The 27,283-nt window shown below is 33.8% G+C and overlaps 2 protein-coding genes across 4 annotated transcripts; one reads left to right on the forward strand and one right to left on the reverse strand.

Annotated features, from left to right (window-relative positions):
- Positions 1 to 915: 915 nt before the first annotated feature.
- LOC133181898 (serine/threonine-protein kinase Nek9-like) lies at positions 916 to 18,383 on the forward strand. Of its 2 annotated transcripts, XM_061316549.1 has the most exons (24): positions 916 to 1,062; positions 3,566 to 3,743; positions 5,112 to 5,173; positions 5,299 to 5,369; positions 7,044 to 7,149; positions 7,277 to 7,326; positions 8,090 to 8,171; positions 8,274 to 8,558; positions 9,376 to 9,450; positions 9,697 to 9,759; positions 9,867 to 10,005; positions 10,150 to 10,344; positions 10,515 to 10,561; positions 10,890 to 11,051; positions 11,143 to 11,248; positions 11,409 to 11,567; positions 11,745 to 11,918; positions 12,641 to 12,691; positions 14,067 to 14,090; positions 16,000 to 16,142; positions 16,232 to 16,351; positions 16,438 to 16,620; positions 17,445 to 17,516; positions 17,957 to 18,383. In XM_061316549.1, the coding sequence occupies exons 1-24, from the start codon at positions 922 to 924 to the stop codon at positions 18,038 to 18,040; spliced, it is 2,772 nt and encodes a 923-aa protein (XP_061172533.1). In that variant the 5' UTR covers positions 916 to 921; the 3' UTR covers positions 18,041 to 18,383. The 2 variants fall into 2 exon arrangements, with proteins under 2 accessions (XP_061172533.1, XP_061172534.1); XM_061316550.1 differs by lacking the exon at positions 14,067 to 14,090.
- Positions 18,381 to 27,283, reverse strand: LOC133181903 (uncharacterized). Of its 2 annotated transcripts, none has more exons than XM_061316556.1 (3): positions 27,009 to 27,283; positions 19,255 to 19,401; positions 18,381 to 18,904 (listed from the first exon to the last, which is right to left on the reverse strand). In XM_061316556.1, the coding sequence occupies exons 1-3, from the start codon at positions 27,256 to 27,258 to the stop codon at positions 18,759 to 18,761; spliced, it is 543 nt and encodes a 180-aa protein (XP_061172540.1). In that variant the 5' UTR covers positions 27,259 to 27,283; the 3' UTR covers positions 18,381 to 18,758. The 2 variants fall into 2 exon arrangements, with proteins under 2 accessions (XP_061172540.1, XP_061172542.1); XM_061316558.1 differs by lacking the exon at positions 27,009 to 27,283 and adding an exon at positions 22,199 to 22,964.

Here is a 27,283-nt window from a genome sequence, read left to right on the forward strand (position 1 = left end):
AAAAAAAGAAAAACAATTCCATCGGATCATTATTGATGTAAACGATACTTTAAAAAAAAGATCGACTTTAAAACAATGAATTCATCATTAATTATTGAGTCTAGAATTTTCCAGTGCAAAAAACTGCCGATATAACATCAAGAAAAAAAAGACAACTCAATAGTTCTGTAACAAGTTAAAACCTTATAGATAAATAAAAAAAATATATAGCGTGTATTTGTTCTCCACAGGAAACCAGAGAAACTATGGGAATTGCACGTGGAAATCATTTCAAATATTCTTGAAAGAGTGTTTTGTAATTATACTTGTTAAAAGATATATATTGAAGACATGTAGATAAAATTTGATTTTCATAGAATTTTGACAATTTTAACAGACACATATGGCACTATGTTGAAAGAAAGATAAAGAATATGGTGATTTTGGATTTGAACTTTGAGAATTGGGTCAGGTAAAAGCCTGGACTCATATTCCCCTCACCTGGATGAAATTACTAGATCCACCCTTAGTAATTGCTTTCTGAATATTTCTGTTCTATTCTAAAATAGAAAATACATTGTTGATATATAGCGGAATGGATGTAATCATTCATACTTAATTTTCTCTGATGATTTGAAAATCGCAAAGGACATACAATCAATGTAGAACTGTAATTAATGATCAAATGTTTGATTTTTTTGTAATATCGCAGGGGATAAAAGGAAAAAAACCTCAGGTGTTCAGCTACCTCAATTAGGTCAACTCAGCATATTTCAAAGCCATCTTTCAACTTCACTTAATTTTTAATCATGCCACACACAAAACTGGCGGTGTATTCCATAATACGGAGGAGGCCAAGAATTTTTTTTTTACGTTTTTATCCGAATGGCACTTTTTCAGATTTAGAGTTAACCCCCTTTACCTATGTAAGTTTGTTTACAAATGGCGACCGAGAATGACGGTTCGGAGGACTTAGTGCATGTTCTTTCTACCACAGAGTCAGTTCACGAAGCTTCTTACTTATTTGTCAAAGTTTTAGGGAGAGGAGCGTTTGGGGAAGCTGTTCTCTATCGGAAAACAGAGGTAAGCCATCTCAGGCTGCTGCAGTTGGCGACGATTATGCAGTGATCTGTATTTTTTTAAACAGTGAAAGCTCTACTAGTTAATTAATCTTGACTGAGATTATGTATAGTTCAATGTTTGGATCGTATTTCAAACTAAAAGGTTTCAATCCAAATATCGAGAGAGCAGAATCTCAGCCGAGGTAATTGAAGTATTGTACGTATAAACTGACAACACTGGTAAACGAAGAAGAAACGTTTATATTTGTCAAGTGTTTGTATTCAGTCTATCAACATACAAGATTTACAATATTTAAAGTCCAATCACTCCTGCAGTACCTACACCTGCACCTGTCAATCAAGCACATCACTTCTCTCTCTTCGGAAGCAGATGGCACAGGACGTGTGTAAAACGCATGGTACCAGATGAACTCACCTCTGTGTACAGAGTACTATACATTCTTCTTCTTCCAAGTAACTGCAAACCTCCTCTGGAGTATTATCAGAGACTTTATTTGCTCCGCATGCCCAGCAGAAGTGTGCTGTTAAAATCAAAACATTCACAAGTTAAAAGATAAAAGTCCATATGTACAGTTAAAAAACACAGCACTACTCTAGATGGTATATGGATTGAGTTAGTGCAGCTGCTCCTTAAATCCCTCCAAAGTTGGAGCATGGACAACGATGACTGGTAGGTTGTTTCATAGGCAGATTGAGGAAGGGAAGAAGGACTGTTGGTGATTCTGCACTCTGGATTATGGAATTTGGTAGCGAAGACTGTGCCCTCTTGTTCTTGTAGTTGATTGTATTGGGGTTAAGTATGGCTGTGTTGGAATAGCCACTAAGCTATTCACACACTACTACATTACAATGGTATCAGTGGCATGTCTCTGACTACCAAAATTTAAATTTTTAGAGAGATCTGAGCCAGAAGAGTTTGTGCATTTGAAAGATGCCTATTGTTTCTAAATAATATTTCAAATCTATAAATCTACACTTTTATTCAAAAATAATTCTTTGTATGATATTGGTTTATAATTTATGATTAATGGTGATGATAGCTAAAAATAAATTTATCAGTGAAATTCTTTTAAAATATTTTTCTTCCTACTGTACAGTATTAGCATGATAGTGTGTATAACACAGTAATGCACTGCTTCCTACTAGCTTCAGCAAGTGGGTTAACTCTTTAGCTCAGTATCACAGACACTTGTTTCTGTAATAAATTTTTGACCCATGGGATAATAATAACACAAGGTATCCAACTCCAAATTACACAGAGTACCCCCTTCCTCAGAATTGCACTCATTTACAATTTCAGAGGACATGCACTGGCAAACTGCTTATACCTGTGTCTTCTACGATAATTTATCTACACAACCATATATGGCATGCGCGTCTTTATTTATTATGAAGTGCCTGTGATACTGAGCAAAATTTAAAAAATGAGTGAGTTTAAAAATTCAATTCCAGTGTTTAAATATTGCAGTGAATAAATAAAATTTGTTTACCTCTCATTTTCCATTAAAGCATTACGATATTTTTACGATCTAATTTTAAAAACAGATTTTCAGCCAATCAAAATCTGTGCCCGGGATTAGCACATACCATTTCATGGTTGAGTTCAACTTGGCGAGCAGAGTTATGACGCTGTTTACAGGGATAAAAGAAAATGAAGACATGCATGCCATATATGGTTGTGTAGATAAATTATCATAGAAGACATAGGTATGAACAGTTTGCCAGTGCATGTCCTCTGAAATTGTAAATGCGTGCGATTCTGAGGGAGGGGGGTACTCCGTGTAATACGGAGTTGGATACCTTGTGTTATTATTAAACTATGTGTCAAAAATTTATTACAGAAACAAGTGCCTGTGCTCAGTATCTATAACACTGAACTGGCACACCAGAGGTCCCTGGTTGAATTCCAGATGGAGACAAAACCTGTCTCTGTTACATTTGATGCCCAACTGGGGACCCATTTTCTGGTGGTTAAAAGTTATTGCCTCAAGAATTGCAAGGGGAAAAAAACCCAAATTAATTCTAAACGAACAATTGTTATATTTTTACAATATTTTATAAGGGTAATTGTTTTTAATCAAATTGAACAGAAGCAATATACATTTTGGTGTTCCTAGAGTATTGAAAATTAATATTTTTCCTACTGTATATTCTACCGTGCAGTGAAAAGCTTTCATGTGTGTCATACAGTGTTGAACGTTGTAGATTTCCAATGGATTTCATCAAGAAAATTAAGCTGATTGTAAATACAGAGGATGGTAATTTTAGACACAGGGCTGTATTTTGCAAATTATTGATAATCTTCAGGTGCCTGTACACAAATAATTTACATTAAGATATATGTATTTTCATTAATATGTTCTTTGGTTTTGAAAAGTGTTGCGTGGTACACAGGTTGACTATTGAGGTATTAAGAATTCTAGCAGAGCCACTGTCTCATCAGAGACTTCTGGTTGAATGAACTCAATTCCTATTGCTTAATCAATTTTTTTTCTTATTTTTAGGATAACAGTTTAGTGGTATGGAAGGAGATAAATCTCTCTCGATTGTCAGAGAGGGAGAAGAAGGATGCCCTGGGAGAAGTGGATATTCTCTCCATGTTAAACCATGCTAACATTATCACATACTACAACCACTTCCTGGATGAAGGGACTCTTATGATAGAAGTTGAATATGCCAACGGTAGGTTGTAAATCTTAATCCCAAAAGTAAGCTTAATGACACCAAAGGGATATTTTATTAAGCTTATTATAATTATGAAGAGTTTTGCACCTGAATGAAGTTTTGTTCAAAGACACTATATACAACTTCTTTGCTTGTACTTTTGAATTAACATGAATTACTTTTGAGAAGATGTGCTTGCCCAAAATAATATATCATGAAATATCATCCTTAAGCCCCTTGAATCTCAATATGATACTAGTATGTTTATCTTGGAATTGCATTAAGACTAAACTAATGTTAAAGGTGAAGATAACAAACATTGATAAAGGATGACTGTGCTTAAGGACATGTGAAATTTGCGACAAAATAAACTTTCAAAAACAAGCATTTTTCTTTTCATTGCAAGAATGGTCAACATCCAATCTACAACTTTATGTAATTACATTTAATACAAGTGTGTATTTATGAAGTTTGAATCTGTTTTCAAAGGCAGGGGTCATTAAATCAGATTAATACCGGTGGACAAACATGCGCTCATGGTTAAAAAGAGAAAAAACTGCTTCTTCTTACATTCAATCTCTGTGTTGTAACCAAGGATTGTGACATGTTGAATATTATAATTCACCACATGATTTCTTACCTCAGGTAACTTTGTGAGTACTAAATTCCGTCATGTGACTTGTAAGGTAGCATGTTTTGTGCTAACTAGGACATTGTGTTTGAACACGTTAAGTCATCTCGCATTGATATAAATTCTGCTTGAATTACATTGACGTGCTCCTATTGTTAATTTCGTTTTGAAACCTTTGTCAGAAGTATATTTGTGCCATACAGAATGGAGAGGGAGATTGGAAAGAGTGATCACATTCTTTTTTCCAAACATGACATTGTTATTTATCAAGTCTAATTTTAGACCCATTCTTACAATGTTAGCTCCACCTCTCATGAATATCTAATGTTCAATCAAGGGCAGGTAAGTGTAAATTCACTATATTTGGAAAGCAGTAAGGACAAAAAACATTGAACCATTTTATTGTATCACAGTCTAAAATCATTTTAAGATTTAAATTTGGTTCCAAATTGACAGCATTCTTTCATAAACATACAAAAGTGAAATAAGGTTTAGATATAAAAGCAACAGAATCAACCGAAAAGACCCAAAAACAGGCGTTAAGTGCAGTCATCCTTTCATAAATCCAGTAAAGGATACAAACAGAGCAAAAAACACACACCTCTGGAAACACTAGAAGTGTGATCAGGTGCCTAGGAGGAGAAAGCATCCCCTGTTGACCATTCAGACCCACTGCAAGTCCTTTGTACTGATCAGATGAGTGGAGTAATCCACAGTCAGAATAGCATAGAAGAATAGTGCTTGTTTCATTTTAGGAGGAAATCTGGCCATGAAAATTGCTCAACACTGTGAGAGTAATGATCTTATAGCGGAGGAGGTAAAATTATATTATAATCTTTTTGTTATCTAACATGGGCATTTTAAAAAGAATAAATTAAGGAAATCTGATAGTCTCTCAAACTCGTCCAAAGCTTTACAATACTTCTGTCTGTTATTTTATAGCAGGTAAAGTGGTATCTCTACCAGACAGCCTCAGCATTACAATATATCCACCAATTTGGCATTATTCACAGGTTTGTAATTACAAGATCCTAAATTCTATCACATGTTCTACCTATAAGACATGTTGATACCATAGCCTAGAGTGATCTAATTTAAACATTCCATCAAGCAAAACAAAACTCAGATTTTTTTTTTTTTTTTTAGAAATGTTTGTTTACTGATATTGTGAATTGAAGGTTGAGTTTGTGTCACAAATCATCGCTCCTGTAACAATTTTAAATTGCTTAAACATAAATTTTCTCTGTGATTGGATGTTTAACAATTATGCATTTCTTCTCATTTCATTTTACCTCACATGGTATCAAACACTGATTCTTTTGATATTTTTCATCTTCAGAATATTTTCATACAGGGCACCTCTTGCTATTTCTCGATGAACACATCCACTGTGTCTCTCAGGTTTTATTTTCTGTCTTGTATTCTTTTATTGATTCCTCTTTTAATCTTTTTAACCATGCATGTTTACTTTGTATCTATAAATAAACCTCAGTCCTTAACACCGTCATAACATGTGTACGCTTTGTGTCTGCTCTGTCCATTCATCGTTTCACTTTAAGATATCTTGGTAAAACATTGAGTACTGAATACCTAATTTGTTTGTTGTATTTATCTCAATTTTTGGGAAAAAAAATGACGATAAGAAATTTCTAGTTAAAGAAATTTTTTATTGTATTTGGGGAAAAAAATCAAGTGACCTTTGGGAATATTTGTCTGAAAAAAATAATTCCCCAGGTTTTATTGGTATATCTCCTGAATACAATCTTATCTATCAGTATTATATGACAAACCTCTGGCGTCTGGTCCAAATTTCTTGTATGTGTAATAATATGTACTTATTTTGGCAGGATTTTAAAAATTTTGAAAAATATTTTAAAACATATTAGGTATTTTAATGATTCTTTTGTCTTGCTTCTTTCACATTTGTCAAGAAGACCATAAATGGAGAAATTAACAGGGCATTTTATAAATACTAGTATTCTAGATTTATTTAACCCATTGTTTCTTGCTTTCTTGAATGTAGAGGTGCACAAAAGCTGATCCTCTTAAGGAGTCTTTTTTGAGAGAATATGTAAATGTAGCAATTGAAGAAAACAGTTTATCTCATCAGATCATATTTTATGTAATTATGCTCCACTTGAAGATTGTTCAGAAAGAGGTGGGGTGGGGTAAGGCATATTTGTGCAGTTCATGTTATATATACCAGACAGCAAATTGTAAGAAATAATATATTTTGTGCATTTCAATGTTCCTGTGTGCATTGCTTCATACCTCTGTATATATACCATATGTATTCCTTCATTCCAATTTACAGGTGTTCATAACCCAAAGTACTAGATATTAGGTATTTAATTTATACATTGAAGTAAGTTTGCAAAGTTTTGTTGATTCAAAAATACATGTAATATGCAATTCTTAAACATAAACATAATTGTGTTATTCAATAAAACACACTTACAACAAAGAGCCAGGGACAGATGATTTTACTTTGTTATAAATGTATTTTGGTATATTCGTTAATGTACAATTTAGTTTCAAGCCACAGTGAAAGAAAATCACTTCGCTAAAAGCGTCAATTCATTATATGTGTGTTCGCTATAAGCGTGTTTCACGGTACATTAATCAATAATTTTGATTCAATGTATTGACTTTAGATTTGAATTTGACAATATATTATTATATTTTAGGGACATTAAAACCATGAACATTTTTCTCACAAAGACAGACTTAATCAAACTGGGGGACTTTGGAATATCCAGAATTCTTGAGAGCAAGAGTCAAATGGCTGAAACGGTAAGAATTTAAGATCAGATTGTATTAACCATTTTTATAAGAATAGGTGAATCGGTGATGCTGATATCAGTTATTGGTATGTAATTATGATATTAAAATCTGTGTATGGCCGTCTGTATATTTGAAGGTTGTGGGAACTCCATATTATATGGCCCCAGAGATCATTAAAGGAGACAGGTAATTCTAAGAGACAGGTCTTCAATGTGTAAAAGTTGTCACTTGAATGCTTTCAGAATTTGTATATAAATCATGCATGAATAAAGAAATAAATGTCTGCTAGAATATTTTGTAACATGAATGATAAATTCTTATTATGCCCCTGTAATCAAAGATTTGGGGGCATATGGTTTTGATCCATGTGCCTGTTTGTTTGTCTGTCTGTTGGTCCACAAAAAACATTAACCTTGGCCATAACTTTTGAACAATTGGTGCTAAGGCTTTCATATTTCACATGTGCATTCCTTGTAACAAGACTTTCTTTAGTACCAACTTATTTGACCTCATGATCTTGACCTTGGAGTTTGACCTACATTTGAAAAACTTTAACCCTGCCTATAACTTTTGAACTGTTGGCACTGTGGCTTTTATTTTTTACTTATGTATTCCTTGTGACTAGACAAATTTCTTTGCCACCAATATTTTGACCTCATAACCTTGGAGTATGACCTACTTGTGAAAAACTTCAACCTCAGCCATAATTTCCAAATGGTTGGTGCTAAGGCTTTCTTATTTCACATGTTAATTCCCTATGACAAGACCTTTTTTTGGTACCTACATTTTTGACTTCATGACCTTGACCTTAGAGTTTGAGCTACATTTGAAATACTTAAACCTTGGCCTTCAGCTTTCATACAGGGGCATCAGTGTTTCATAAACACATCTTGTTTTGAAATTTGAAACAAACACTGGCATATTGTGTTATAACTTTATTTTTGTTTAGTTATGATCACAAGGTGGACATGTGGGCCCTTGGTTGTGTTGTGTATGAGTTGTTGACCTTGAAGAAGACTTTCCATGCCACCGTAAGGTTTAACTACTTTACCACACAATTTTTATGCTTATTATGCAATAAATTTGTATAGAGTTACTAACAGTCAAACTACTTTCCATTTTATATGATTTAGAATCAGCTGCGATTGGCTTATGAGATTGTTAAGGGTGAACGGGGGGATATAGATCCTCAGTACTCGGAGAACATTCAGCACCTGGTCAGCTGGATGCTTCAGAAAAATGCCAAAGATAGACCCTCTGCAGAGGAATTACTGACCAGTTCAAAGTTCACAGAGATTGCTGATGTCCAAGAAATGGAGAAGAGAGTATGGGAACTCAACACGTTGTCACGGAAACTAAGGCAGCTCTCATCTGTCTCCATGGAAACTATTCCTATCATTAAATCTAAAATCACAGAGGTAAATCATCATGATTGATTACTATAAAATAGCAAAAAATTTAAGGCACATGTCACTAAAATAAAGCAATTACTTACTTGATTAACATTTTATAATAGTAAAACAACATTGTGATCTGGGAGTTAGCATAACCACTATATTGCAAAAAAATTCCAGCTCATTACCACTACTTTTCATCTAAATTTTGGGTGCTCATTACCACTGCATCTTATCAATAAGACGATCGGTGAATATCACTCCTTACCGCTACATACACAAATCTGCATGCAATGGCACAGAATATATTCAATATAATTCACTCACAATGTAGTGGAAGTCGAAGTACAATTCAATATGAGTTCTATTCAATATAATTTATTCAGCCTGTAATCGAAATACAATAAGACTTTCAAAATTAAATTTTAAAGTGTGGAGATGTGTAGAAAAAAAACTGCAAAACAGTGTATTTTAGAAATTAAATGGCTAAGGATTTTAAATAATGAAATGAAAAACCAGTCTTGCTCAAAGTTTTACATTCACCTCGTCGTTGCGAGCAGGGGAAACAGGTCTTATGCATATAGATGTTGTACTACTTTACATCTGTACATGTATGCATAAGGCCCTGGCTAACAGAAGAGGCATTGTAGCGGTAATGTATACTTATAAATGTAGCGATAATGTATACTATTTTGTAGCAGTAATAAGTATGAAGTGGTAATGACTATTTTGAAAACGTAGCAGTAATGTAATGCACCCTGTGATCTATAACCTTGTGGCCTCACTGACCATGGATATTTTGTTTAGATATACAAGTAATTTCTTTGTGATCTAATTACAGGTTTATCAATGGGGAGGTGGGAAATTAACGCCACAAAAACAGGACATATTTGTCAAGGGAAAAAGTGCAATACAGGTAATCAAATTAAAGCCACAAGAACAGGACTTATTTGTCAAGGGAAAAAAATGCAAATCCTGCAAAGAATCTAGAATTATGTCTCTCCAGTTGTTTTGTGATGTGTCTGTCTGACTCATAATTTTACAAAAATGAACACCTGAAGGACACACAACTTGTTCCATAAAAACAATTTTGTGTTTGATAGAGTCTAAAAATATTTATAGATCTTTTCTGTTTTTTAATAATTCTCTTGTCCTTATTCAGGTGGCTGCTGGTCACTCTCATTTTGCTGTGGTTACCATGGAAAAAGAACTCTATACATGGGCAGTAAGTAGATGGAGTTATTCTGTACTTGTCGTGAATGGACTTTTCTGGTTTTAATCACTTAAGATTTAAACATAGTGTAAATTTCCATTGATTCTTTATAATCACAGAATGTACAAGGTGGTACAGAAATAGTCGGACAACTTGGTCATGGGAACACATCGGCATACAAAGCTCCCAAAAAAGTGGAGGGTTTAGAAGACGTTATACAAGTGTCATGTGGAGAGGACTTCACCCTCTGTGTCTCAGGTCTAGATACTCGAAATTCCCTTATAAAGATAAACAAGCATAAAAAAAACTAGCATTGTCCTATGTTTGATAAGATACATTTTTAGTGATGGGTTTTCCAAAAGTGTTACATGTTATCTATTTATGAAATTTTTTTTTATGCAGATGAGGGTAAGGTTCATGCCTTTGGGTCTAATTACTATGGCTGTCTTGGGGTTGAGGATGAAGATGAAGTTCTCTCCCCTTTACTAGTGCCATTTTTCTCTTCTAACCCTGTGGATGAAGTTTCCTGTGGGGAGAACCACGTGGCAGCTCTCACTAAGGATGGGGATGTATACACCTGGGGGTGTGGCGAGTTTGGTAAGATTTCAAAGAATTTCCTTCTTTTTTTTTTTGGTTTCTATGTCTGGCCAGTCAAAATTTACCAAATTATGTCTATTGAATATACACTCTATCTATACCAGCAAGTAGGCTTTGATTTTGGAAATAAAAGTTAGAATTCTGATTGCTTATATGATTGTCTGCTTCAGGGAGACTTGGTCTTGGTTCAGAAGATGACTTTTCAGCTCCCCAGAAGGTATGAAATGATTTGTTTAATCAGAATCTTACAGTATTCCGAGAGGGAAATGGAAATGTTTTACACAAATAAAAAATGTGGATTAGGTCAATGTATGTTTTTGCACTGCAAAATTGAAGATTTTCACACGTTTTGTTTTTGGTGTCTGTTTTTTTTATCTGTCAGCCTTAATTTTTACTTTGGTCAATTCTTTTATGATGATTTTTACTTAATTTCTTACTTTGAACATAACCTTTATGTACAGTTTTATTACTTGGGCAGGATAAACAGGAAATTGTTACTAATAAATAACATTTGGCCTCTCAGACAAATCTTTTTTTCATTCAAGGTTGCTACACCAGGGAAGCACCTGTTTAAACATGTTGTTTGTGGTTGTGATGGAACATTCTTGATCACTATGAATGGTCGAGTGTTAGCAGCAGGCAGTAATGAACACAACAAACTGGGATTTAATTCTGAGACTTCTGGGCTTAGAAAAAGTAAAGTCAAGGTATGGACTACAAATAAATATCTCTGTTATATGAGGAACTGGTTTCACTCTTCATAGCAATGTATAACAAGGACATTAACTATATGTACAGGTTTATGACATTCCGTGTAAATACACATTCAGCACCGTGAAGCCTTTGACTAGATTCCTCATTGCCCAGGTGGCTGCTGGGAAGGATCACTCTGCTGCTGTTGATTGTAAGGATCATTATAAACAAAACAAAAACAAAAACAAAGTGTATATACATGTATTTTAATAACGTTTGCACGAAGCCATAAATTAACCATGAAAGTCATTCACAACACTGAAATCTACATTCTTGTTCTGTGATGTATGTAGAATTTGCTGTTGTTACAGTGTATGGACATTTGTACACTTTTGGATCTAACAAGTATGGACAGCTAGGGACGGGGGATTTTAGGAGACACCGTGGGATCTGTAGGGTGGGTGGGGGGTTGACGGGGAAGGTGGTAGATAAAGTTGCCTGTGGTGATGGATTCACAGTAGCCATTAATGGTAAGAATCACCTCTTACATATTTAACAGCTGTATCAATTTTTGCATGGAATTGATATCAGATTTTAAAGATATCAGTTTGACTTAAATTTTATTTTCATTTCTCTCTATACACTCAAAATATTCCCATCCCAATTTCCTAGAGGACTTCAAATATCTCACATTTAACGTTGTACAGAGAACCAGGTGTTTTCTTGGGGGAATGGTGACAATGGAAGACTGGGAGCTGTGTTCTCTGACAAATTAAAGGGGCCAAACAACAAGTCCAGTTGTCTTCCAAGGCCTATATTTGGTTCATTGTACAGTGTGTCCAATTTATCATCTCACCACTGGCATACCATAGTCATAGCTGGTAATTATAATCCTACAACTGATATCAATGTAGTTAATAGCTGGTAAGTTTAGGCTGATAAACATAGTTATAGCTGGTAAGTTTAGTCTGATCAACATAGTTATAGCTGGTAAGTTTAGTCTGATCAACATATACCTGGTAAGTTTAGTCTGATCAACATAGTTATAGCTGGTAAGTTTAGTCCAATCACTGATGTATTACAGCCTAAGCTGCTAAGTATAATTCATAGCTGAAGAGTTTATCCCTTCATAGATGTATTTTAGCTATTTCTGTACAATTAAATTCCATCACTAGCAAACAGGAGTTAAAACTAGCCAGTTCATAATCAGCAGGTACATGTGTATTACCATCTCAAGTATACAAATTGTAAGTTGAATTCCACCTTTGCCCTAGTCATAGAAATAAGTGGTAAATATAGTCCAATCATAAATTAACATAGTTATAGCTGGTAAGTGTAGTACCATCACTGTACATGATATAGTTAATGGTGGTGCATGTAAGTGTAGTGCCATCAATGACATTAGATAACTTAGTTTATAGTATATAATTATTGTATTCTTAGTTTGTCTCTCTTGAAAGTTTTATTAGATATTTAGAAGTCTAAAATAACACCATTTTCAACTCTGTTCTTTCAAATTTTGTAAACATTTACATATAAGTACATATTTATCATTGATTTCCCATCTGTTTAATATATAATCAGAAAACTTTACTTTTTTCAGAGAAAATTTTGAATCAAAAGACTTTAAGATCAAGAGTTTCATCCCCAAAATGTAAGTGTCATATTGTGAGGGTTAATTATAAAGTATAGTATTTCTGTCTGTTAGATCTGTAGATTTTAAGGTGTTAGGTGTAATTTTATTGAAACTTGCTTATTAGAAATTGAGAAGTCATTTAAAATTCCCTTTATAATTTTGTCTATGTAGAAGAAAAAAATGATGAGAGGGAAAGAAGTTAATATATGTAAATTCTGGTTACAAGGAAGTGAAAATTACCCCACTATTAGTTTTGTAGAATAAATTCTTCTTGTACTAAACTGGTAAGATTACTATAATTAATAATTCATTTTTGTATGTCTTAAGTATCTGGTTTTCTCTAAAGTGCTTAACATCATCAATACCTGCTCTAAAAAAAGCACTCTGTAATATTTTGTAATAATACATTATATATTTGTATATTCAAACTTATTATTGTTAACAGACCTCTCTTATGTGGATATAGGGAATCTCAGCTTCAGGAACTAAATACATGGGTCTCTTAGATTCTGGATAAGCAAGTTTCACTATATTTTAATCACAGGCACTTGATATTAAAAAAAATTAATCACATGATAAACAATTTTATAAGGTTGGATGAAATTTGGTCATGGAATGAAAATTTTTATAAAGTCAGCTGCCTTTGATTTTAATTTATCTTCTTTGATATTGTTGTAGATTAGAGTATTCATTGAAGTTGAAATGTTGATCTAAAATTTCTACTTTTCTTTGTTAAATTTTAAACATAAGTGTGTTGGTTACTTCCATCTTCCTTTTAACACTGACATTTTGCTGATGACCTTGACTTTTCCTTGACCTTGAACTGACAATTTCAGATTTTCTGTGTAACTTTTTGTCTGGAATATTGTAAAAGAAGATTTTTTTTTTCAAATTAAGCCAGTATTTGATGAAATTGCCCCAAGGTAAAAAAGACTTATTTACTTAACCTGGATAATTTAAAATCTGAGAGAAGAGTTGTCACTAGTTGATGAGTAAAACATATCTGAACTGGAGTCAAACATAAGAAGACCGATGTCTACTAAATTAATACACATATCATGATCATTATATGTTATATTCCCAAGTATTTCCCCCAAGCTTTATTATATAGGAATGATTGGATGGGACCTATGGACATATTCCAAGTTTAATGACTACATCTTATGGTTGGATTTTCAATTCTAATGCATTTTGACTCTTTTAAACTGAAAGCTTTGTTGTGTATAAAAATCTTCATTCATTTTTTGTAGTTGATTCCAAATTATATTATATTATACTCTCTATAGACTAGACAGTAACAATCCGTTAGTGTTAGACTAATTAGCAGTCTATAGCTAGTGTACACCTTTCTCTACTTGTAGTCATTTTAACTTTCACTTTCTCATTCTAACAGCTAGAGAAAATCCTCCACTTAAAGGTCTGTATCTTGCTCTGTTATTTAATTCAAGTATTGTGTTGTTGTTTATATCAATACATGTATTCACCATTTCACATAGTAGTGAGACCCATCCATAATCTGTTAGGTGATATAAGTTCATCTAATGACTTTTTACTATATTATTTGTTTGTTGTCACCTATGACCTTTAATGTGCACATTTTTATTGTCATTAGTATCATCAGGGGTACGGGGAATAAATCTTTGAAAAGTTTTCATTTTATTTTGAACATCTTCATGAAACTGAAAAAAATTATCAATTAAATCCTCTTCCTGAAACCCGTGTCTAATATATGTGGACGAAAAGCAGGTCTAAACTGATTATATCTATCTATCTATCTATCTATAAAAGCATGTATGATTTTTTTTTATGATCATATAAAATTTACAGTTTACGTACGAACAGAATCATGCACTAAACACGTGAAAAAGAAAACGTCAAAATGAATGATAGCATATACAAAAAAGCCATTTGATGCTTATTATACAGAGAATAAAAGTGACACAGTGGGTAAAATTTAATCCATGAAAAAGGTTGAAGATACATACATGTTAATTTAATATATTACAAGTGTATATATTCACATAATTATATTAAATAGAAACTAAACGCTTGCATTCTATAGAGAACGATTTTACTGAGAGTGCGCACTTTCTGCAAGCGGCGAGCTTAGAAAAGTGAAAGCAATGTGCAAAAGAGGTAAAATGCACCGGTAGACAGCGTCAATTTCACCGATTGTCACGGGATCTTTCAAGTTATTGAAAACCTTATCTGTTGTGCCCCTCCCCCCCCCCCCCCTTAAAAAAATAGCATAACCATTACTGGTTGATGGTGATCAAGCTCAACATTAACGAGTCCAAGACCCCGGATCACGAACTTCTTGAGACATTTATGTGTTCGATTGAAAAAATGTCGTTTTAAATACTGTATGTTGATTTTAACTTCAAAACCTTGGACCTTTGTGAATATCAAATTTTAAGCGGGAAAACTTTTTTTCTCCCTTAGAAACAAAGATACGAAATGTTATCCTTTGTTTTGCATCTTTTATTTTGAGTTTTCCAACAATACCGTCTTTTTAAATTTTGAAAACGAAGGGGACATTTTCTCCGTATTCATCTTGTAGAAATTTATACGGAACAGAATTACAGATTTTCAAAGTTAAAGTTGAATTAAAAAAAGTAAAGAATATAAGCATTAGCCAGTTTTTACAGTGATGGAAATAATATAATCAAATCGTGGCTGATCGTTATCGTTTTCTATGGTCACTAGACACATCCAATATCCTTTAGTATGCCAGATTAATTGAGCGAAAATTATATCAGTTTTGCTGTACTGTGCATTAAACTAATATCAGAATGCACATTTTTACGAATTATTAGATCTAAAATACATGTAATTTGCAATCTTAAAATGCCAAGAAGTTTGTACTAGCCTTTTTATCTGTTGAAAACATGTAATTCTTTGATCATTCAACTAATCGGCCTGTCATACGAACCAAATAATGTAAATTTGTTACCCTTGTTTCTCCCATCAATTTTTTTTTATTAATTTATGAAACGGTACCAAAACCAATCAACAATTAATCAGAAACTGATATTTACATGATAATGTATCCTCGTGTTTGTGTAAGGTGGCAACCGGTGATCTGTTGTTTGTATTTAAAGAAGAGAATCAAATTAAATCCTCCAAATAAAGATTCTATCCGCACAGAAAGTATTTTTGATGTTGATATGAAATGGACTCTAACTGTTGACACGGAATTTATGTCTTGAACGAGTGACACTAGAGTTGAAAACAATAATTGTTTTGATGAATATGAACAATGGTTGTAGTTTGGTTTAATTTTTTCTGTTGCTGATATGGACGTTTCTTTGACCTCTTCTATTCAGTGGTGATTCCACAACCGGTCCAGGAAGAGGACAGTGCGTTTGTCTCGGACGGAATCGGAAGTGAGGATATCTCTTCTAGTGAACCGGTGTCGGAGTCGGACGGAATGAGTGATTCCGGAAATCCACAAACTCCAGATACAGCGGTGAGACTTAGTTTTTCTAATTTCATTAGTTTCCAATATTACATTATAAAATTTGAATTATTAATTTTTGGGGGGTTAAATTTTGTCAGGATCGACCAAGTTCTGCTGAATCTTCCGATAGGCCGCGTTCTGGTGACAGACCAAGATCAGGTGGTAGAAGTGCGACAATTCCTGAAGAAGATACACAAGTCCCGGACTGGCTTAGAGCGGTGAGCATCATGTTTTTTCATCAGATGGAATAAGCATACACCTTTTAGATTTGTTTTATTATCTCCATATTTGATTCATGTTTCAGGAGCTCGATGACGATTTTATCCCAATGCCGGGGAGTAGTCAACCCAATGCCCCGGCTCTGCTTAGTCCTACCCCCTTGGTTGGACCTTTACTGTCCCCTCCTGTACCGAGTATAGCCCGTCCAATACCAGGGGAAGAGGTGTCCAGGTCTCCGTCCAATACACCAAACGCTCATCTGAGAAAGGTAATGAGTTATCGTATTACTAGTAATAATTAGTTATTGTAGTAATTATAACTGAAGAAAGGTAATGAATTATAGTATTACTATTTTAAAATTATCTAAGCAATGTAATGAGTTATCGTGTTTAAAAATAATCATTGAAGAAAGATAATGAGTTGTGTGTTAATTATCATTGAAGGAAGGTAATGAGTTATCGTGTTAATCATCATTGAAAAAAAGGTAATGAGTTATTGTGTTAATTATCATGGAAGAAAGGTAATGAGTTATCGTGTTAATTATCATGGAAGAAAGGTATTGGGTTATTGTGTTAATTATCATTGAATAAAGGTAATGAGTAATCAGAAAAATATCGTGATTTATCGTGATTTAAGAAGAACGGAATCCCCTTCTCTCGATTAAAACTCACTGCAAGTCACACTTTATAAGGTACCAACAGTTTCTCATAAAAACTTTTAAATTATGAACATAAGAACTTGAAATGTAATTATTTATTACCATTAAGTGGCATAGAGATATCCCAAGTTATAGCCAATCTCCTGTGGAATCCGTAAGCTATCAACAACAGATAGCACCGATGCCACAATTCAATGAGATTTCAAGCACCTGTTTTCATTGCCGCTTTTTGATTTACCATTTGTTAAACTATGCAGCAAAGTCCATAATAAACAAGGTTCAATCAGATTGATTTACCATTTATTGTTCAATAATAAACAAGGTTCAATCCGAATTTGACGATTTCTGTGACAGTTTAATCTTCTTTATGGCTCAAAGGGATGATGTATGTCAAATATTGTCGGATTTAAAGTGATGTTTGTTTCCTATTGTAGAACGGAAGTCAAGATAGCATAATCAAGAACCTGAATGAAAGAATTCATCTCCTGGAGGCAGAGAACAAAATGGTAATAAAAGTCAATACTATTCATAGCAATCTGATTAATAAAAACAGAAGACCTAATACATTGCTTGTATGCCTACTGGCGTGACACCAGATGCCACGTGGTGATGGATGCATGTGTAATGGATGTGACTGAGGAAGATGATATCACAGTTGTATTTTGTTTCCATTAACTTGTACTTAAAAAAGCCTTGAAAATTTCATCAAATGATTCTTTTCTCATTGGTTTATGGAATTCTTAACGCTGAATGCCGATTTGACGTTAATGCCAGTGACTTTTTAAAGCGTAATATGATATATTATTGGTTTAAGTATTTTCTGTTGCGGTATTATTCCACAGTTTAACTTTTGAAGTCTTCATTTCATTAAATAATGATATTAATTCATGGAGGCAATGGCAGGCTGCTAACATTTTATAACTTAAACTTATGTCGTCTTTTGTAGCTGAAAGAAGTTGTGCAGCTCCAGGATCTGAAGATCAAGTCCTTAGAGATGAGACGAGCTTTGGACGAAAAGAAAGGCAGCTGACAAACAGCTGATGTCATGATCAGCTGCTGAACAGCTGACCTCCTGACATACACAACTGAAGTCTGATTATTTAACAAGTAGAAGCTTTTCAAGTTTCCAACAAGTCATCAATCAAGCGTCATCTACAACCACCCTAGTCTTCATATGCAGTAAATGACTGAGATACCATACATGGTTGTGAAATTAAAGACTAAATATTCAAAGCATGATATAGTTTTCATTTTTTCCACTAATAAATGGTTCATTGAAATTAAGGACCCAGTTTATTGACTCCAGTTCATTTGTTCACTCATGTTGAGTCCACAGGTAAATTATGTGTGATGAAAATAAAAAATAAATCTACGATGTTGTTTGTTTTATTCCAACGCTACTGTTTTGGCCATTGGCTAAAAGAAAATGCGAAGAATTGGGTACATGATTTTTTGTTGTTGTAAATATATTGCTTTAATATATTTTATATACATATAATTAATAAATTATCGCAAAACTCGAGTTTTACAACATACAAAACACATACATGCACAATACACATACTTATATTCAAATGCAAAATGAAGTTTTAAAGAAAATAATTATTCAAATAAGTTTCGCTGGTAATGATAGACTCGACAGACGTCTGCAAAATCTTTAATGGATGCTATGGATCCGATTTCTCATAAAGAGCCTTTTGTCCTCCCTTCTCCATAGTTTGGCACAAAAATCGTTGAAAGAAAAAAAGCTATCGAAGTTCTAGAACCTCCATTATCCCTGCAAAAAATGCCAACAAGGCGCCAGCAATGGCGAGTCCCATTGACCATCCGACAGAGTAGCCCATCTGATCCATCTTCCCACCAAAAACAGCGATGCCAATAACGATAAATAAAACTGAAAAAAAAATAAACGTAATTCTGTATAAATTCAAAAATATTTAAACAAAAACTTCCATGCACTTGTTGAGATATATTAATCTTCAAATTGGTGTAGATATATTAATCTTCAAATTGGTGCACGCAATATTTTTTCTCATTGCAATCGCATCAAATGTATACAAATAAAATTCTGGCCTAAATACGCGTGTAGATATGTACATGTTGTAATGATAGTGAGATCAATTCGAATATTGAAATATTTTCAAGTTCACTCCGGAAAATAAATTGGAACGACTTATTGAATAACCGTAAAGTTTAAATGCACTAAGAGACATGCATTTCTAAGATGCTAATGATGTTTCTCACCTGACAGAAATGTGAATAAGATAATGGCGTAGAGAGCTTTCCTCTGTTTACACGAGGACACAAAGAAGTACAACAGTAGTATCAAAAGGGCTACAACCATACATATCAGACCGAGGCATTCCACAGCTTGTGTCAAACGGAACCAGCCTGCAAAATAAAACCATACATATCAGACCGAGGCATTCCACAGCTTGTGTCAAACGGAACCAGCCTGTAAAATAAAACCATACATATCGGACCGAGGCATTCAACAGCTTGTGTCAAACGGAACCAGCCTGTAAAATAAAACCATACATATCAGACCGAGGCATTCAACAGCTTGTGTCAAACGGAACCAGCCTGTAAAATGAAACCATACATATCAGACTAAGGCATTCCACAGCTTGTGTCAAACGGAACCAGCCTGTAAAATGAAACCATACATATCGGACCGAGGCATTCCACAGCTTGTGTCAAACGGAACCAGCCTGTAAAATGAAACCATACATATCAGACCGAGGCATTCCACAGCTTGTGTCAAACGGAATCAGCCTGTAAAATAAAACCATACATATCAGACCGAGGCATTCCACAGCTTGTGTCAAACGGAACCAGCCTGTAAAATAAAACCATACATATCAGACCGAGGCACTCCACAGCGTGTGTCAAACGGAACCAGCCTGTAAAATATAACCATTACATATCAGACCGAGGCACTCCACAGTGTGCCAAACGGAACCAGCCTGTAAAATATAACCATTACATATCAGACCGAGGCATTTTACAGTGTGTCAAACGGAACCATCCTGTGAAATATAACCATTACATATCAGACCGAGGCATTCCACAGCTTGTGTCAAACGGAACCAACATGAATATCAGTATAAAAGAAAATGGTTCGATCATCAAACCATCAAGTATTCTCATAAGTTGTAAAGTGAGGTTAAATTACCAGAAAGAGCAGATACTAATGAAATACTCGGCTCTAAGTTTTATCCTGAGATAAGATCGAGATGCCTTTAGACATTGTGAGGCGGATTCTTCCAAGATTACCGAAACAGGAAATTTTTTTATATTAGTTTGGAAGAAATTTTATGATTATGAATAAAAAATCGAGTTGAATAGGTATGCACAGTGTCCACTGTCAATACACGTAGTATAAAACTACGGAAAGCACTGACCCTAAACATGCTAAATGTAAAGAGAGGTCTTACAGTATATAATGATGGAATTTTTGATCATAAATCGACAAGCAAACATAGCATTAATCGGACAAAAAATCTTCGTCATTACGCATGTATTTGTTTACACTATTATTAGATGTTTTCTTTAATTTGCTCAGAATGTAAAAGTTAACCAAAGCTTTCTACGTTCCATGAATTCCAAAGCTTACGTCACTGCAAGCAACTACCTGTAAGCAGGGCCAGTGTTAATAATTCCGCTGACAGGTTTTGATCCCTAAACAAATGCCCAGGAGAACACTGCTGTGTTTATCACGATGTGATGCAACTCATATGTGGGGTTATAGCTTCCTCTAGAATTTGACAGTGCCAGATGAATCAGTGAGCACAATTGTAACTATTTCCCACTGCACATAAATTAGGGGAAGTATCATTCATTAGAGTTTCTTTGGAAGGAAAATCAGAAATAAATATTTCAAAGTCAAAGTACACAATTCTACATTTTGCAGTCTTTACTATACTGAGCTTTCAAACGTCTTTTTCTTGAATGAAAAACTAAGGAATCGGTAAAGCCCGAAGACAACCCCTACTGTGAAGCCTATGGAGAACTCATCAGCGCGTGCTAACAAGGCGTATTTTTGGATTTTCTCAAGTGGAAAGCGATGCTCGCCAAAAAAGCAATTTCCGAGATACAAATAAAATTCGAATCGGCTTCTGTTGATAAACGACAAAACGATTTTGTAACGTCGTTTGCAAGAATTTCTTTGTAACTTTCCCCGGAATCTTCATCGATTTAATTGTTAGGACAGTACAAGTTCTGACTAAGAGTTTCTTTCTTGTATGGAAAGAGACGATAGTATTGTTGGTTATCCTGTTCCATTTTTCTCTTTTCCTGTAATCGGTTCTCTGATTAACCAATCATTGAACGATCTAATACGGAATATCCTCCATATTAGCTGTCGAATCAGTGATGACCGCAATGAATGCCTAAAATAGTGAATAACCAGAAAAGCGTCATTATACTTGTATGGATATCATGTAAGTGTGTATTTCCTTCGATTTTATTAATCAACATAATGATAATTATCATCATCATCGTAATTCTTTTTAAAAATAATAAAATTTGAAATTTTTCATAGAAGGAAAACAATTTCAAGAATGAACACCTCTGATTTTGCACTTCCTGCAAAATTTCACTGACAACCACTTCACTCAACTTATAGCGCCAACAACGTTCTAACATACAAACTGTTGTATAGAACAACAGTGCCGTGATACTTGGATTAACAGAAGGAGCTATTTCTCTTAGTCACTGACATAAATAAACGTCAATTACAATTCTCCATGCAAAAGCATTCTGTTCCCTCTCGATTCATTTCTATATTTACCACTTTGAAGCAATCTTTGGTTACGCGAAAACACTGTACTTCGCTACAGGGTCATTTTCTTATCTCTGAATTAAGAATACTTTTTCCTCTTTAATAAAACTTTATCAAGTTTGATAAAATCAAAGAATTTATATAAGCTCTGCTTGGAGTCTGTTCTTTCCGTTGCCATGTGCATGCTTAGAGCATAAAAAGCAGTAACTTTCAAACGCTGGAGATATCGCGGTATTCAAATATACCTGTCAATGTTAATTTTTAGTTTTCAACAATATTTTTTTGTTGTTTCTGAAATCTCCAGCAAATATGAAATGAAATCCATATGTACAATAAATGTCGAAACTTAAGAGAAAGCTTTTTTCGTATCATTTTTAATTCCTTGCAAATCGAAACTTAACTTACCAGAGTTAAAGAAATATTTGGGTATTTGTGCACTACTGAGATAATCTCTGGCTTCCTGGACGTTATTGGTGTATTTATACTCCAGCAAGTATTTCCATAGCCCTATGACTTTGGTTGAAGTTTCTGTGGTTTGGAAATACTCCCAGTATATGGTAGAAAATCCAATAACATACAAAATAAAACCCAGAACAAAACTGATGAAAGCTAGTCTCATATAGATTGTAGCCTCTCTCCACCTGGAAAACATCGCGTCTAGAAATAGTACAAAATCACTTAGCTCCAATAAAAACAAATCTGAAACTTCGCCAGTCTAACCGGCTACCTTACAAAACCAAAACGCAATTTGTGTAAAAATAAAAAGAAATGTTTTTAAAAATGACAGTCAACAGCGAATGAAGAAAAAAAAATTCACATTTCAGCAAGAGGATTTTTTTTTCAAACTCCGACAGTCTGAATTCTACAAATTTAAAGAACTATACTTCGATAGTATTTTTATCTTCGGAAACAAATGTTTTCCATTCCCGAGCTAGGAATCCACATCATATATCATCAGGTTTGATTTCTGTATAAAGGTGTGCATCTTCTGGATTATAAACTAAGAACATAAACAATCGGCAAACTAGGGGCAGGTGTGAAGTTAATTTAGCGCTTCATTCTCATTCGGTTCGCCACGCTCTCACATCGGAAGCAATTTCAATTAAATATTTGAGAAGAGAAAATTTTCAGCTTCGTGTTCTCGGATTATCCTCCCTATTCCTGATTTCTCACAGAGGCATTAATTACATCTACCTTCTCTTTCCCTTCCATATGCACACGTCAATTATCTTCTTCAAGGAGGCCCTGCAGTGGGGAATCTCCTGTTGTTATTTCCCATTCTTTCAGAAGAGAGCACCCCAGAAAGCATTAACTTTTGTGTAAAAGCTTTTGCCAGTAGCGTAATTTATTTTTGATCTGTATACACTTTATCTTTGCCAACTTTCTCTGTCTCTTGCTATTGCCTAAGAGGTAGTCGACTGTGTTTAAATCTAGCTCACTACAGAATCAGTGGTTATCCAAAACCATGAGGCCCTTAATCCTCGACGCTCACCTGGTTATTATGACAAGCCAACTGTAGGTCATACAAGAAAAAGCCCTCAATATATTTACTTCCATGAAGTATATCTGAAAAATATATATGTTTTTCATATGTAATATACAAAGTTGCTTATCATCTACTATCGGCAAAGCAACAGGTCCTTTTTTTTTTAGAACATTAAATTTTACTTATCGCATAAAAACGTACGTTACACAGTTTGTGTTTTGTATTCATTAAGTCAAATATATTTTTGATGATAGGTGATACATGTGTCTGATTCTGATTAATATTTTATGAAGCCAACAGTTACTTTTTTAAAACAGTCTCGATCATTCAGACGCATGCCTTTATCATACAAATCGAAGCGGTTTTATGATCAAGATTTTACTTCATTTATTTCCCGAGCGACAATTGATGGCAACATCAAAGTTTTCTTGTTTCAATATATACTGTATTTTCACTATATGCGTCCTCTATTTCAATTGTGTTAGGGAGCTTATTATCAAATTTTTATAAGCATACAAATAATTAGCTTGTCTCCTCTTCAAAGAAGTTCAGAATATCAGAATCTGACTAACTTAGCCCCTGTACAGAATTTAAATAATATAAAATCCGAATAACATAACCCCCTGTACAGAATATCAAAAAATACAGTAGAATCTTAATAACTTAACCCCCTGTATAGTACATCAATACTGTAGAACAAGTACCTAAACTTCCTGTACAAAATATCAATACTATAGAATTTGAATAACTTAGACCCCTGTACAGAATATCAATACAGAATAATTGAATAACCAAACCCCCTGTACTGAATATCAATACAGTAGAATCTGACTATTTTACCCCTTTTACAGAATATCAATACAGCAGAATCTAAATAACTTAACCCCTGAACAGAATATCAATATCGTAGAATTTTAATAACTTAACCCACATCAATACTGTAGAACTGAGTAACTAAACTCCCTGTACAAAATATCAATACTATAGAATTTGAATAACTTAAAACCCTGTATAGAATATCAATACAGAATAATCTGAATAACCGAACCCCCTGTACAGAATATCAATACAGTAGAATCTGAATAACCTAACCCCCTGTACAGAATATCAATACAGTAGAATCTGAATAACTTACCCCCTGTACAGAATATCAATACAGTAGAATCTGAATAACCAAACCCCCTGTACAGAATATCAATACAGTAGAATCTGAATAACCTAACCCCCTGTACAGAATATCAATACAGTAGAATCTGAATAATTGGAAAAGGTTATATCACTCATTCAAATTGAATAGGTGATATCACTTTATTCGAATGAATGATATCACTTGTTCGAATAGGTGAAATCGCCTTTTTAAATTGGTGAAATTGGTGATATAACCTATTCAAATAATTTGCATAATGAATTTGTTTCGAATTGGAAACTCACTTATTCGAAAAGGTGATATAACCTTTTTTAACTGTGATATTACTTATTCGATGTGAATAATTTGCATTGATTAATTCGTTTTGAATTGGTGATATCACTTATTCGAACGACTGATATCTCCTATTTGCTTTTCATACAACATTTAATAATGAATGGTCGCTTCTTCAAGACAATCTAGCTTCATTGCAAAGTAAGTGATAAAATTTTAAAAGTGTTTCGAAGAACAATTTTATTTTCTTAGCAATGATTCAAAATTGATTATTTTGATTTCGTTTCTCTTAAACATTATTTTAAAAAAGATCAGAAAAGATTCTCTTGACTTGTCGAACTTAATTTGAACCACTTTCTCTTCTATTTTGGCATTGCATTGATCAGATAATCTAAAATTCACTGTAAGTCTCCTTTTTAACAATCAGGGAGGGGGCTATTGATATATTATATGTATATACAAAAAGAGTACACAGGACAACTCAATTCTACATATTAAAATAATAGATTTTGATCAACCCTAGTAGTTTCGGACTGCCCTTTCCCCCGTGTCATAGACTGAGACAATTTAGTATACCATTTTTTATCGATTTCTATAAAGTTATAAATATTTCAATTGCAGACATTTTTGCTATATTTTTGGTTACATTCTTTTCATTATTATTATGAAGAGACTGCATGAAATGTTTACTTCTTGTATAGAGTAAATGTATACAGTACATATATATATATATATATATATAGAGAGAGAGAGAGAGAGAGAGAGAGAGAGAGAGAGAGAGAGAGAGAGAGAGAGATCTAGTCTTGGGAGCATTTGTTATTTCATAATTTGAATAGGTGATATCCATATTCGAATAAGTGATATCACATATTCAAAATGAATAGGTGATATCACTTATTCGAATAGGTGACATCACCATTTCAAATCAAATAGGTGATATTACCAATTCGATATATTGATTCAGAGCTTCAAATGTCCGGTTATGGTGAAGGAGACATACTCGAGTGATTCAGTTCTGAAAGCTGTATACTTACCTTTTGAAATAAAATATTTTTTTTTCAAAAAAGTATGGCTTTTGAATGTCAGTTTTAAAAAATCGCTTTCCGACGTCTATATTGGGGTTTAAATCTAATTTCTTTTTATATACATTATTGCATTCTTTTACATTCTTTTATATATGTATATAGTTGATATCACCTTTTCGAATTGGTGATATTACCTATTCAGATGTTGAATAGGTTATATCACCTATTCAGATGTTGAATTGGTGATATCACATATTCGAGGAGGTGAAATCATCTATTTGATTTGAATCACTATAAAGGTCAATTTCATGTAAAGAATTTATAAATTTATATACCCGGTCTGTTTTCCTCACATTCAATCACGACTTAAAAGTTTACGATAAATGTTTAAATGCTTTGTTTTGAAACTGTACTGGGCCATTACAAGTTTTTTCTATGTTTAGCGTCCACCCATCTTTCAAATACCTACCTACCTATTCGCAAAAAACACACAACCCAAAAAGTAAAACACAAGTCTTTATAGTCATAAAAATGATGTCATTAAAAGGATTTGATTCCATTAATCTATTTTTCTTGTAGAAATATCTATTTTTCAGCAAAATCAAGGTATTGAATGCTTACAATATTCCAAATAGGACATATTGTAGACAAATACTTAGAGAAATTGACAGAATTCAGTGATTTCGACCAGAATAAACAATTTCAGGACTCCTGAATTTGTTTTTTTTTTCTGATATGGGGTATCAAAAACCAAGGCGCACGCGGGCGCTTAACATAGAAAAAACTTGGAATGGCCCTAGTTCAAATTCAGATTACGTTTATTTTACCAGGTAAGTTAATGGTGTTATTAAGTTACAAATAAACTTTGGTGTATAGTAAATATAATAAATCGAAATACCAGAAAAGCTCATGAGAAGCGATAAAATTTAAGACTGCAGATTGTTGGATTATTTTTAGCTCTATGGATATGCTGTGATGACTAAGTAAGTATCTCGCTGTAAAGGAATGTCAGAGATCTTTAACTGATGACGAAATCTTTCACATTAAACTGTATTAAATTTCGAGCCTTCATTATTGTCACATTATCAGACAGAATTGGTGCAATCCTGTCGCGTAATAATAGAGGCGGATTACAAGTGAGTACAGAGCTTATTGTTATTGATTGCATGAGTCATTCACGTGTCGAAAACAGTTCCAGAAATAGAAGCAAATACAGAAAATGTCAAGACGTAATCACTCATGCTCAAAATTACTTGACTACTGCATGAAAATAAAATATACCACCTTCAGGACCAAAATATTCGATATCCTTCTGCAAAAGTTTGCCTTTGGTGCACTCCTCGTTAATCCGGAATCCCCCGCACCGCCGAAAATACCATAGCCCGTAGGAGACAGATCTGGAGAAACCGTGTCCATCTGAGTACTTGTGTACTGCCCAAACGGAAGTCATAATGCCGACTAGGGCGGAAGTGAAACTGATGGCAAGGAGCGTACATCCCACAACAAGAAGTCTATTTGAGTGAGCAGTGCACATTGAGAATGCCAGATTTTTTTAAAGC

Source organism: Saccostrea echinata, unplaced genomic scaffold, assembly GCF_033153115.1.
Source record: "Saccostrea echinata isolate AGI-Se365-2 ecotype Australia unplaced genomic scaffold, CSIRO_AGI_Sech_v1 ptg000009l, whole genome shotgun sequence".
NCBI lineage: Eukaryota > Metazoa > Mollusca > Bivalvia > Ostreida > Ostreidae > Saccostrea > Saccostrea echinata.

Bases quoted from the DNA above. Each gene is read 5' to 3' on its own strand.
- LOC133181903 (XM_061316556.1), bottom strand. From the start codon at position 27,258: ATGTGCACTGCTCACTCAAATAGACTTCTTGTTGTGGGATGTACGCTC. The intron at 19,402-27,008 runs GTGGTATATTTT...TTTATTTTGCAG, and splicing joins CGAATATTTTGGTCCTGAAG to GCTGGTTCCGTTTGACACAA. The intron at 18,905-19,254 runs GTGAGAAACATC...TTTTTTTTTCAG, and splicing joins CTTATTCACATTTCTGTCAG to TTTTATTTATCGTTATTGGC.
- LOC133181898 (XM_061316549.1), top strand. From the start codon at position 922: ATGGCGACCGAGAATGACGGTTCGGAGGACTTAGTGCATGTTCTTTCT. The intron at 5,174-5,298 runs GTAAAATTATAT...GTTATTTTATAG, and splicing joins ATGATCTTATAGCGGAGGAG to CAGGTAAAGTGGTATCTCTA. The intron at 11,568-11,744 runs GTAAGAATCACC...AACGTTGTACAG, and splicing joins ATTCACAGTAGCCATTAATG to AGAACCAGGTGTTTTCTTGG.